General features: G+C 43.1%; 1 protein-coding gene across 1 annotated transcript; it reads left to right on the top strand.

Annotated features, from left to right (window-relative positions):
- Window positions 1-556: 556 nt before the first annotated feature.
- LOC149303548 (serine protease 33-like) lies at window positions 557-7,537 on the top strand. Its single transcript, XM_089480784.1, has 4 exons — window positions 557-699; window positions 1,652-1,923; window positions 3,305-3,474; window positions 7,250-7,537. Exons 1-4 carry the CDS (start codon window positions 557-559, stop codon window positions 7,535-7,537), a joined length of 873 nt encoding a protein of 290 aa, XP_089336910.1.
- Window positions 7,538-11,467: the final 3,930 nt, after the last annotated feature.

Raw genomic sequence — 11,467 nt, 5'->3', positions numbered from 1 at the left:
ACCACCTTGGGAGTTGGTGGACATGACCTCTTTGGCAGTCTTTTAAACAGAGGTTGGATGGGCCTCTTTTCTTATGTATTCCTTTTATTATGTCCTGTTTTTATTATGTATTCCTGTATGGCAGGGGGTTGATCTGGATGACCCTTGGACAAACCGTGCGATTCCCTGGCACAGCAAAAAGAACCCGCAAAAAGCAACGTCAAAATGGCGGCGCCCATGTAGAATGGGCACTGCCATTTTGTACGTACTAGGGTTAGGTTAGATGCCCTTTCCTAACCCTAGTATGTACCTAGTACGTACTATTGGCGTGTCTGTAACGTGCCATAGTCTCCAGAACCTGATATTCCTTGGTGGACTCCCATCCAAGTACTAACCAGGGCTGACCCTACTTAGCTTCCAAGATTAGACAGGGTCTGGTGTCTTTAGAGTATTAAGAGCTAAAATATATTACGTAAGTGCAAAACAAGTTTAAAAGATGTAAGCCATCAACTGATATTGTTTGTTTAGCCCTGTTGTAACGTCTTTCCTTTCCCTCCAAGTCTGTGGTCAACCAGTGATGTCTTCCCGAATTGTGGGTGGCCAAGCTTCCAAGCTTGGGGCCTGGCCCTGGCAGGTCAGCATCCGTTGGAACAAAAGGCATTTCTGTGGTGGGTCCCTTGTGGCAGAGCAGTGGGTGTTGTCTGCCGCTCACTGCTTCAAGTGAGTATCTCAGAGAAAGCTAAGATGTTGCTGGATATTTCCAAAACATTTTGGCATTTCTGTGCAATGGTGCCAATCTAGGAATGGGAAGAAAAGAAGAAGAATTAAAACAGGCAAAACAGAACTTCACCTGACTCACAAAACTAATAAGGAGCAGATGGACAAAATCTGAAGTATATCAGTAAAATTATGCAGGTTGAGTCTCTCTTCCCTGAAATACTTGGGATGAGAAGTGTTTTTGATTTCAGAGTTTTTTGGATTTTGGAATATTTTCATATACATAATGAGATTGGAGATGGCACTGGAGGAGACAAGGAGACACTGATGCCATGTGACTATCAATATTACAACTACCCTTGAAGCTACGTTTCATTTATGAGGCTAGTAATGGTTTCTCCCAACAAGGGATGTCCTAACCACAGTTGGGGGAATGCAGCAGCAATGGGTTGGAAGCATTGTTGTGCAATAAGCATAATCAAAGCTGTCCCCCCCCCCCCCCCCAGGTCTAATTGCAGTTTAAAAGCCGCGTATAGTAATCTACTTGGAAGTTGTTGGTTTGTAAATCAGCTGGTTTTTTTTTTGATAGCTCCAAGTTTTGGGGGACTATTAAAGAAGATGTTATTAGTGAGCAAAATGATTCCACTGAATGCCCCCTCCTCCCCGCTCTCATAACCGCCCTTGGTCATTATCTCTACAACTACCAATCTCAAAAAGCACGTGATGAATGCTACTGCGTCTGTTCAGTTTCATCACTGTGCACATGCTTGGAGAGGGTTGTTGGACTGGCATGAAAGATGAAGCTCTGTAGGGCACTATGGTAATGTCAGCCTTAGCAGCTGCTCAGTTACGTTAGATACTGCCACCATCCCTGACCTGATTCACTTGGGAAGTGGTTTTATTTTCCAATTGGTAATGCATTTCTTTGTCTATTTCCATGTTTTTATCCCCTCAGACAGAACCCTCTTTCAGAGATCACAGTGACCTTGGGGGAGTACCAGATTGGAAATCTAAGCTCCAACACTCAGACTGTCTCTGTTGCCCAAGTGATCCGCAACATAAAATATATTGGAGGTGCAACAAGGGGTGACATTGCCCTTTTGAGGCTCGAAAGACCTCTGAAATACACCCCATACATCCTCCCTGTGTGTCTGCCATATTCTTCTGAGGAGTTCCCTGAGGGCATGCCATGCTGGGTAACTGGATGGGGAGACAGCCAATATGGGGGTAAGAGCAGATGCCATACCCTCCAACTGTCCTAATTTGGCAACAATAGTCCGAACTAATCTTCTATCACCCCCCCCCCCCCTTCAGCTGCTTTTAAAATGTTCTCACTTCTTTCTTCTCCCACAAGAGGAACTATTGTCGTTTTTAAACTTTTGTAAACAAGATTTTAATTTAATCTTCCTTCAAATTACCGTAAACCGCCTTTGATCTTATTCTGGGAGAAAAGCAGGTTATACATTCAATCAATCAATCAATCAATATTTTAAAAAGGTGCAAACTGAGCTCAAAGTGTAAAAGTCATTTGTACTCAGGTAACTCAGCAGAGAGGAGAGGAGAGGAGAGGAGAAGAAGGGCAGAGGGAAGGTTTTCCCTTTCCAATAGGCTCGGTAAACTTTTGGAGCCTCTCTTAGCTTGTGTGTTTTTTCCCATTAGTAACTTCTATCATCTTGCTCACACTCCTGTGCTGCTTGGCAATATGTCTCCAAATTTTCATCTGTGAAAGACTGGTGTGCACGTAATGCCAGTGGTGGATATTAACCTGAAATAAATTTGAGGGAGAAGGAAAGGAGACAGGGAGAGGCTGCAAGCTCTTTTGAACTTATATTTGCATGCAAACATTTGAATCTACAGTATTCCTTTAAATGGAAAAATTTACGAGGTTAAGACTTGGTTAAATTAAATGTCAGTATCTTGAATGCACAAATTGAAAGTCCCAAAGAACAGAGAAGAATGGGGAAGAGAAATCTCCTGTCTATGGGCCTAATTCACCCATTGAGATTTTGCATGCGACTAGCACAACTTCTTTGTCCTGATAAAAATCCACCAAACAGTGATATCATTATTGGCCAACCAAAATGCACAAGATACATGTTGCAAGCTTTTGAAGCTTCACTGGCTTCTTCATCAGGCAAGGTGTTACAAACCAAACAGGAGAAAAAAATTGAAGATGCTAGTCATAGGCCTGCATTTTGCTGTTTCTCTTCTTAGTTAAGATGGTATGGTGCAGCATATCTTGCAGGCTGGCACTTCCTCTTTCTGGCCATGTGGCAACTGGGAGATTTTCCAAGTCCAGGAAACTTAACATCCATTTGCATCACAACAAAGACGCTTCCTTTGCAATCCAATATGTTGGATTCCTGCCACCATTTTGAGAGGGACTGTAGAGGAAGACAGTGGTGTTTGGGGTGATAGGATAGGAATATTTCCCCATGTTTCACACATTTTGAGGATTTTCTGTGTCTTTGGAGGCAGAAATTGCACACTCACACCCACCCACACCACATATGTACTATGGGCCACACAATTCCTACTCCTCTTATATGGGCAGAGCTCACCATCTTCACTTGAATATATCATACACTTTTCTTCTTTGCATTCTTAGAGCCACTTCCTTTCCCTAAAACATTGCAAGAAGTTAAAGTCCTCCTTATTGAGGTTGAACAATGCAATGAGCTCTTCAATATACCTCAGCCTGATTCCAATGGTTCCAAGCCCATTTTGGATAGCATGATCTGTGCTGGATATGAACATGGTGGGAAGGATGCTTGCCAGGTAAACAATTTGTTCATTGTCTTTAACTGATCCCAGTGAGGAAAATGGACCCAAATATTTCTGGAGGTTTCCAGTTTTTCACCACTTAGTTCTTGGCACCCATAACCCTGTAACATTACTTACCATTTTGAGGTTGAAATCACTTCGTGCTTACTGATGTTAATGAATGTTGTTGTTGTTATTGTTGTTGTTGCTGTATGCCTTCAAGTCATTTCCAGCTCATGGTTACCCTAAGGTGAATCTATCATAAGGTTTTCTTCTCAAGTTTCTTCAGAGGGTGTTTGTTATTACCATCCTCTGAGGCTGAGAGAATGTGACTTGCCCAAGATCACCCAGTGGGTTTCCATGGCCAAGTCAGGATTTGAACCCTGGTCTCCCAGTTTCCTAGTCCAATGCCCAAACCATTACACCATTTAAAAAAATTATTTATTATGGTATTTATACCCTGTTCTTCAGCCCTAAAGGCTTTCAGAGTGGATTACAATTCTTATTTAGACGGTTCCCTGCCCTCAGGCTTACGATCTAAAAAGACACAACACAAAAGGAGAAGGAAATGGTGGTGGGGAAGGGGATCAGGTCCAGCAGTTCTTCTCTCCCTCTGAGGCCTGGACCATATTGACCCAGAGGAAAAACAATTCTCAGGGTTCATACTTACTGGCCAAAAGTTTTAAGATTTGGTGAGAGTTTTACAGTCTGGTGCTCACTGGATTTTTAAAAAAGGTATCTATGGCTCGTTACAGACAGGCATAAAATACATCCTGGGGACGTACTAGGGTTAGGGAAAGTGCGTGCCTTACGCACACACCTAACCCTAGTACGTCCCCAGGACGTACAAAATGGCGGCGTCCTATACACATAGGGGCTGCCATTATGATGTCACGAATCCACTGCCTCCAAATGGGGCAGCACGAATGTGCTGTGCGAGGGCGCATAGAGCGCCCTTTGCACGGCGCTAGAAGGAGCTCTGAAACAGAGCTCCTTCTGCGATTTGCGTCTCTGGCGCAGCCTTTAGATGGCTGTGCCAGTGACGCAAGGGAGAAAGGGGCCAAGTGGCCCCTTTCTCCTCCTCCCCACCACCATTGGGTATCCTTGGGGCATGAAGCCCCAAGGACACCCCTTTCCAGGCCGCGGGGAAGCGGCCTTTTGCCGCTTCCCTGTGGCCTGGATAGGGGTGGATCGGGGCCTCGGAGGCTGCTGCTCTGGCAGCTGAGGCACCGATCCGGTGGGGAAAGGAGTGCCTACAGGCCTCCCCAAAGGGGCGGTCTGTAACGCGCCTATATGACCTGCCTTCTGTCCCTATCTATGTCTTGTGAAGTTCTGGGATTACCCATGACTTTAAAAATTTGTGGCATAGGATATCTCCCCCCCTCTCCCACTGTTTCAGAAGTGTCTGATATGCGTGAAGATAAATTCTCACATTTTTATCTATTCTCCAAGTTACTTCTGGGAGATCCCACTAATGACATGTTGTATGTGGTTTTGACCTTTCCCTTCTCTGAACAGATCTTGCCAAGAAAACCCCATGATAGGTTCGGCATAGGATCTCCATACGTTGGAAACAACTTGAAGGCACATAAAAACAATAACACAGCACTATATCACTATGACTATAAGAGGTTTTGTTTTAAAAAAATAAATGTGCAAGATAGGGAATGTGGATACTGAGGAGAACCATGGAAGAAAGTCTTGAGTTTATGGAGGGATGATGGGGAGGGAAGAAAACCCCACTGACACCACAAGTAACAATACCTTAAGACAGAAAAATAGAGTAAATGATATGATAGTATATTTAGGGCATGACTGGAAGTGAGAGCAGGAACAACTATTACAAGGCATGAAATCCATAAATAGAATATCTTGACATTTAATAGAACTGTTAACCCCTCTGAAAGAGGACTTAAAAAAATTTAAACAACTTATTGCATGCACAAATAAGCTGGTTTACATATTCTGCATTCAATTCAGGATTTGGAATGCCCCTGGATATTACCAGACCTAAATTGCTGCTGATCTAGCTGTGATGTCAAAATCCAGATGCTTCCTGGGTCAAAGCCATGCTCAGCTTTTGAAATCAGAAACTCTCTGACTTCGAAAAATTGATGGCTGAGTGAGGGTTCAACCCGGGATGCATCTGGGCAGCGGCATCATGGCTAGATCAATGGTGATTTAGGTCTGATAACATCTGGGGGCATCTCGGATCCTGAACTGAATGCGGAAGCGGTAAGCCGGTTTATTTGTGCATGTGATAAGATCCTAAGATGAGATTCTTCAGCTTGAGGAGGCTTCACCACAGTGCCACCTGGTGGGCACTTTCCACTGTATTTGTGGTGTGTGTGCACACACCTTTAAGGGTACATCTACACTGTAAAAATAATGTAGTTTGACACCACTTTAATTGCTATGGCTCCATCCTACAGAATCTGGGATTTGTAGTTTTGTGAGCCACCAGCAAATCCCAGGATTCCATAGAATGGAGCTACGGCACTTAAAGTGGTGTCAAACTATTATTTCTACTGTGGATGCACTCCAAGTTGTCTGTCAACTGATGGTGACCCCATGAATCTCATAGCGTTTTCTTAGGCAAATAATATCCAGTGGTGGTTTTACTAGTTCCTTCCCCTGCAATATAGCCCACAGCACCTGATATTCATTGGTGGTTTCTAATGCAAATGCTGACCAGGGCTGACTTTTCTTATCATCCAAGATCAGATGGGATCTGGTGCCTTTAGCCTATTTAGGTCTTTGGGTATACATAGTGTTGCAGGCTTTCCTGGTGGCAGCAGCAGAAGAAGGAAGCAATACTCCAGTGCTCTTGACACAGTCATGTTTCTGAGGCATTCTGAGAATTTTAAATTGAACTTCCCAAAGATCCAATAGGGATTATCATTTAAATTTCCTACAGTTCACTCAAGGAAAGCAAAATTTGGGAAAATTATAATATCATAAATTATAATGCCAAGTTGGCAATGGGCCTTTGCTGAAACAACCTCCAGTGTTTTTTGGTTCAAGTCAGCAGTTTTATTGGACTCCCCTCCCAGTATTATCAAGAACTTTTTCTTAAAAATAAAGATACTGTAGTTCGTTGCTGAAATTTGGTGGCAGATACTAAATGCAGTATAGTTAGGGAGTTATCAACTAAAGTGTGTGGGATGGTCAATACCAGATTCGATATCTTGGCAAATGTGGTGCCTTTTAGTTCAATATCAATTGTCAGTGGGCCCTTCCAGATAAGAAAAATGCATCAGGAGATTTAGGTATTTGTTGCTGTAGGTCTTTTTTTAAAAAAATCCAAACAATATTTTTGATGGACTATTTTCTGGGAATTTCCAGCACCAGACATATCAAAACAACAACAGCTTTAGCATTTCTTTAGCATTATAGTATTTCAGTACATCAGTGAATCAGTGAAGTGACACTTCTGCACTTTTAGCACCACAATGCTTAATTTTTTAAAAAATAGGAAAAGAGGGAGAAAACTTCCCATTCAGGCGATAGGATCACCTCAGCAAACCACACCCTGATTTTTCTAAAAACCTTTTGAACTGCTCTAGTGCAGATCCATTAAATCAATACAAACACCCTGTTCCCCCCCCAAAATGGAGTTAGGGACATGGATATAGCTATCTTTTGAGACTTACACTAGTTTAGAGCAGTTTGGAAGAGCCTAATATCATGTTAATTAAAGTCAGTTTGAGTGCATTGAAGGTGCACTAGGGATAGCTTTTGTGATAGGGAGTTTTCATAGAGAGATTCACTGTTGTGTTTTTGTTCCTAGGGTGATTCCGGAGGGCCCTTGGTCTGTGCCAAGAGTGATTCCTGGTTCCTAGTGGGCATTGTGAGCTGGGGACAAGGCTGTGCTCTTCCTTATCGACCCGGCGTCTACACCAGAGTGTCGGCATTTGGGGGTTGGCTGCAACGTTACGTTCCTGGCCTGAAGTTTGGAGTTGTGCCAATCACCCTACAAGGGGAAGGGCACTCTTTCACAATGTTCATTTGCTCGCCTCTCATTGTCTGCTCTGTTTTCCTCCTCCTGCCACTTTTGCAGCTGGAATTCACGAGATAAGGGTTTCCTGCAGCATGGAGTGGTATTGCCAATGGCAGCTGGTGGCTTCTGTGCCAGTGGGACTCCACTTTTGTATAAGCTCATACTTTAAAGAAGCTATCCATGGTGCTGAACCCTATCTGCAAAATAGACCCAGGATCTTGGATAGTCCCTATAAAATTCAGATTAAATCCCACTGTGGAGTCACAGTGGAGCTCCAGTGAGATGGAAGTCACCAGCCTTCACAGGGTATCTAGGAGATGCCCAGGTTGCAGCTTGAACATTTGCTTGTGTTGCTGAGGGAACATTTATAGGTTTAATGAATGAGTTTACGTGGCCAAAGTAGAATTCAAACGCTGGTCTCCAGAGTCCTAGTCCAGCACTCAAATCACTACACCATGCTGGCTTTTCCTTCATTTTTGCTTTCCTGAAATTTTAATAAGTCCCCCTGCTTATAAAATCAAGTTGCTAATCATATGGTAAGTAATTAAAAGAATGTGAAGCATACATGATGGGAGCTCAGAAGCTAGGAAGGGACTGGAATAGCACTTCCTGTTGTGGTTAAATCTCTTGGAAGATGCAGCAGCTTCTGGACTAGTTCTCAATATTCCCTTGTCCACTAAGGATAAAATGTCTTATCCTTATACTTGCCTTATATATCTTTATACTTTTGGAAGTTCTGAAAGTAAAAAGGTGTTGTTTTTCTCCCCTTCATGTTCACTTTATTTTCGTGTTATTTCAGGTTTGCAGAAATGTTGTGTGATAAACTTCCTGCATTTGTGGGTTTTTCCTACTTTAACTCTACTTTAAATCCAGTTTCTGAGCTAGTGTAGTAAGGCCCTTAGACTTGACTTTTCCTGCCATCTTGCTTCCTCTGTCTAACACCAAAGCATTAAAGGCAGATTACATCATCTGATTTAGCCAGGGTTATTCAAATCACTGCCTTTTGTTGGACCAAAAGAACTAACCTGGGGCTGACCACTGTCCTTTTTGTTTCAGGCCTCTACTGTCGTCTCTCTCTCTCTCTCTCTCTCTGGCTGCATCTGCATTGCAGAAATTATCCAGGATGACATCATTTTAACTGCCATGGCTCACTGCTATGGAATTCTGGGATTTTTCTGTCAGAGATCTCTGCTGCCACAACAAACTACAGTTCCCAGAATATCATAGCATTGAGCCATGGCAGTTAAAATGGTGTCAAACTGGATTATTTCTGCAATGCAATTAAAGATCCTAACACCTATTTTCTGCCTCCACATGGCCTTTGCAAACTCATCCGCCTTGTTGGAAGTACAACACCCTACACTGAAAAATCAACAATGCCTCAGAGTAGGCAGTAGCAATAGGATTAGAAAGTCTGAGGCCCTGTCTACATGGGCCAGTATATTTTGGGAACAGTTGGGAGTATCTGGGCCTCCCTGGGAGCTGCCCTGACTTCCTTCCATTACTTGGCCAACCATTTCTGTTGCAGAGGCAGCTGTTTGCACTGGCATCCTGCTGAGCTGCCTGGCATGTCTCCCACTGCTGCAGGTCACTCACTTCTGAGGATGAAACAAGGCATCCAGCAACAATCACATGGCTAGGCATCTTGTTCTGATTTTAGAGTGAGCGCCCTGGGATGGCAGTGGATGTGTTGAGTGGCTCAGCAAGACTCCATGCAGACAGTTGCCCCCCCCCCCCCCCCATGCAGGAATGAAGGGCTCTGGGGCTTCCTAAAAGATCTGGACTAAGAGGTAGTTTAAAAAAAAAACTGGGATAAGGAGGTTATATGTTGGCACCATCCAGATTGTTCACACCAGAACCAGGGTTTGGGCCATGTATTTCTGAACAGGAAGCATGCAGACAAAGCCTGAGTGAACCAAAGTATCTTCCCTGCTCCCTTTGTGATCTAACCTGATATTCGTAGGTATGCTTCTACGTCTTCTCTCCAGAACTCTCTCAGTTCTTCCCCAGAATGTAGCCAAATCACAATAGCACACTGAGTAACTTCCCTATCTTTAGAATGGAGTTCCTATAATAAAGCTTTTACTTTGTTTTCTCGAAGCCATTGGTGTCTTTGCTCCTTTGTCAGGATCTCTAGCTGATGCACACATTAACTCTGATATTCCTAAGGTATCCAGCAAGAGCAACTTCTGTTGTTTCTGGAGAAAAGGCTCTAACAGGCAAACTGTCTGAGGATTCTGGAAGATATATCCAAAAAGGAACTTTTCCAAACTCTGATTGAAGTCAAGATTCCAGAAAGATATTGAGAAGCTAAAAACTATCCAGAGGAGGGTGACAAAAATGGTGAAAAGTCTGGAAACCTATGGAGGAGCAACCTAGGGAGCTGGGCATGCTTAGCTTGGAGAAGAGAAGCTTAAGAGGTGACATGATAGCCATGTTTAAATATCTGAAAATATGTCAAACTGTGAAGATGGAGCAATCTTGTTTTCTGCTGCTCCAGAGCCAGCGAGCAATAGCTCAAGCTACTGGAAAAGAGATTTCACTTAAACATTATGAAGAACTTTCTGACTGCAAGAGCTGTTTGACAGTGAAACACACTGCCTTGGAGAGTGATGGAGTCTCCTCCTTTGGAAGTTTTTAAACACAGGCTGCATGGCCATCTATTGGGAGTGCTTTCATTGTGTATTCCTGAATGGTCGGGGGTTTGACTGCATGGCTGTTATGTTCTAATTCTATGATTCTCCTCACATGGAATCTAAAAAAAGAGGAAACTTCAATTTATCAATGGAATACTTTTCGGTGTGGAAGATGCAAATCTGAAAGAAACCTCATATGTGGAGAAAGGCTTAAACCTTCCACAACTACACAAAATAGTCTCAATAAAAACTGGGGGCACACACCTGGGGAGTCACACTTGGAGTTAAAAGAATTTAAAAACTGCATGTTACATATTTGGCATAGTATGGTTGGGATGGTCTAGGGTTGCCACATGTCTCAGAAAACCTGGAAAATCCCAGAGTGAAGGGCCAGTTGAAGCAGTGTTTTCTCCTTCATTGCAAGACAATGGGTAGGTTAAAATGTGGCAGTGGTGATGAAGTAGGAAACTTGCAAGAAGACTGGTGGGAGCCTCCTCTTGTGCTACTGCTCAGGGGTAGCATTGCCATTCTTCAATTTCCTCCCCACTTCCTCTGACAAGTCCAGAAAATGGGAAAGGAAAGGAAAGGAGGCAAACAGAGATGGCCTTGTTTTGTGTGATGACTGTGTCCACTAGACTGTGGCTTGAGTTTAGGGCTAGGCAGCATTGAGGAATTCCACTTCCAAATAGCTTTGAGAAGGTAAAGGAAATCATTTTACTCTCTGGGTCTGCTTAGAAGCCTCTTTCCCTTCACAGCAGCTAGAGGGAAAAAGAAGAAAAATAAAGAGCTCTTAGCTTGGTTGAAACACTATGGCAGAAAAAGTACAATGATGAATGTATTGAATTTGCATAATACAAATTAATAATATACATAGCTATAATTTGCAGAATATGCAAATTTGATGCCTTGATATGAGGGACTGGAATATGACAGTCCTAGGGTGATCAAACATTTTCATCCCAGTTTCTGTCTCCTCCTGGTTTCCCCCTGTGTCTTTGTATTACTTTAGTTGCTGCAAACCTATTTCGAAGTTTAAAAGTAGTTTGTACTCCATTAACTCAGCAGAGGAAAGAGGAGAGTCAGAATCTGGCAGGGGATTGAATTGGATGGCCATTGTGGTCTATGATTCTAGGTATTACAGTATCTATGTATCTATACTGGCAGTAGGTGTCCAATTGAATTGATTTTGATCTTGGCAGGTGTCATTTTGTTTTCTCAGAATTCTTTTGTAGGAGTTGTATAATGCTTCCCACCCAGAGGTTTGCTTACAATGATGAATGCTTCCCCTCAGCTGTAATGGCCCAGGACAACAATCTGGGATGTTTTAGAAAAATAAAATGCCAAGCCCACATCTACTTCAGCTGTTGGTGCT

The sequence above is a fragment of the Sceloporus occidentalis genome, unplaced genomic scaffold (genome assembly GCF_023333645.1).
Source record: "Sceloporus occidentalis isolate IW3139 unplaced genomic scaffold, rSceOcc1.0.p SCAF_14, whole genome shotgun sequence".
Taxonomy (NCBI): domain Eukaryota; kingdom Metazoa; phylum Chordata; class Lepidosauria; order Squamata; family Phrynosomatidae; genus Sceloporus; species Sceloporus occidentalis.
The sequence above is the reverse complement of the archived record's forward strand: the minus strand, read 5'-3'. Positions and strand labels throughout refer to the sequence as shown.

Excerpts from the sequence above, each read along its gene's own strand:
- LOC149303548 (XM_089480784.1), top strand. The coding sequence starts at position 557 with ATGTCTTCCCGAATTGTGGGTGGCCAAGCTTCCAAGCTTGGGGCCTGG. Across the intron at positions 700-1,651 it reads TCTGCCGCTCACTGCTTCAA|ACAGAACCCTCTTTCAGAGA; the intron begins GTGAGTATCTCA and ends TTATCCCCTCAG. Across the intron at positions 3,475-7,249 it reads GTGGGAAGGATGCTTGCCAG|GGTGATTCCGGAGGGCCCTT; the intron begins GTAAACAATTTG and ends TTTTGTTCCTAG.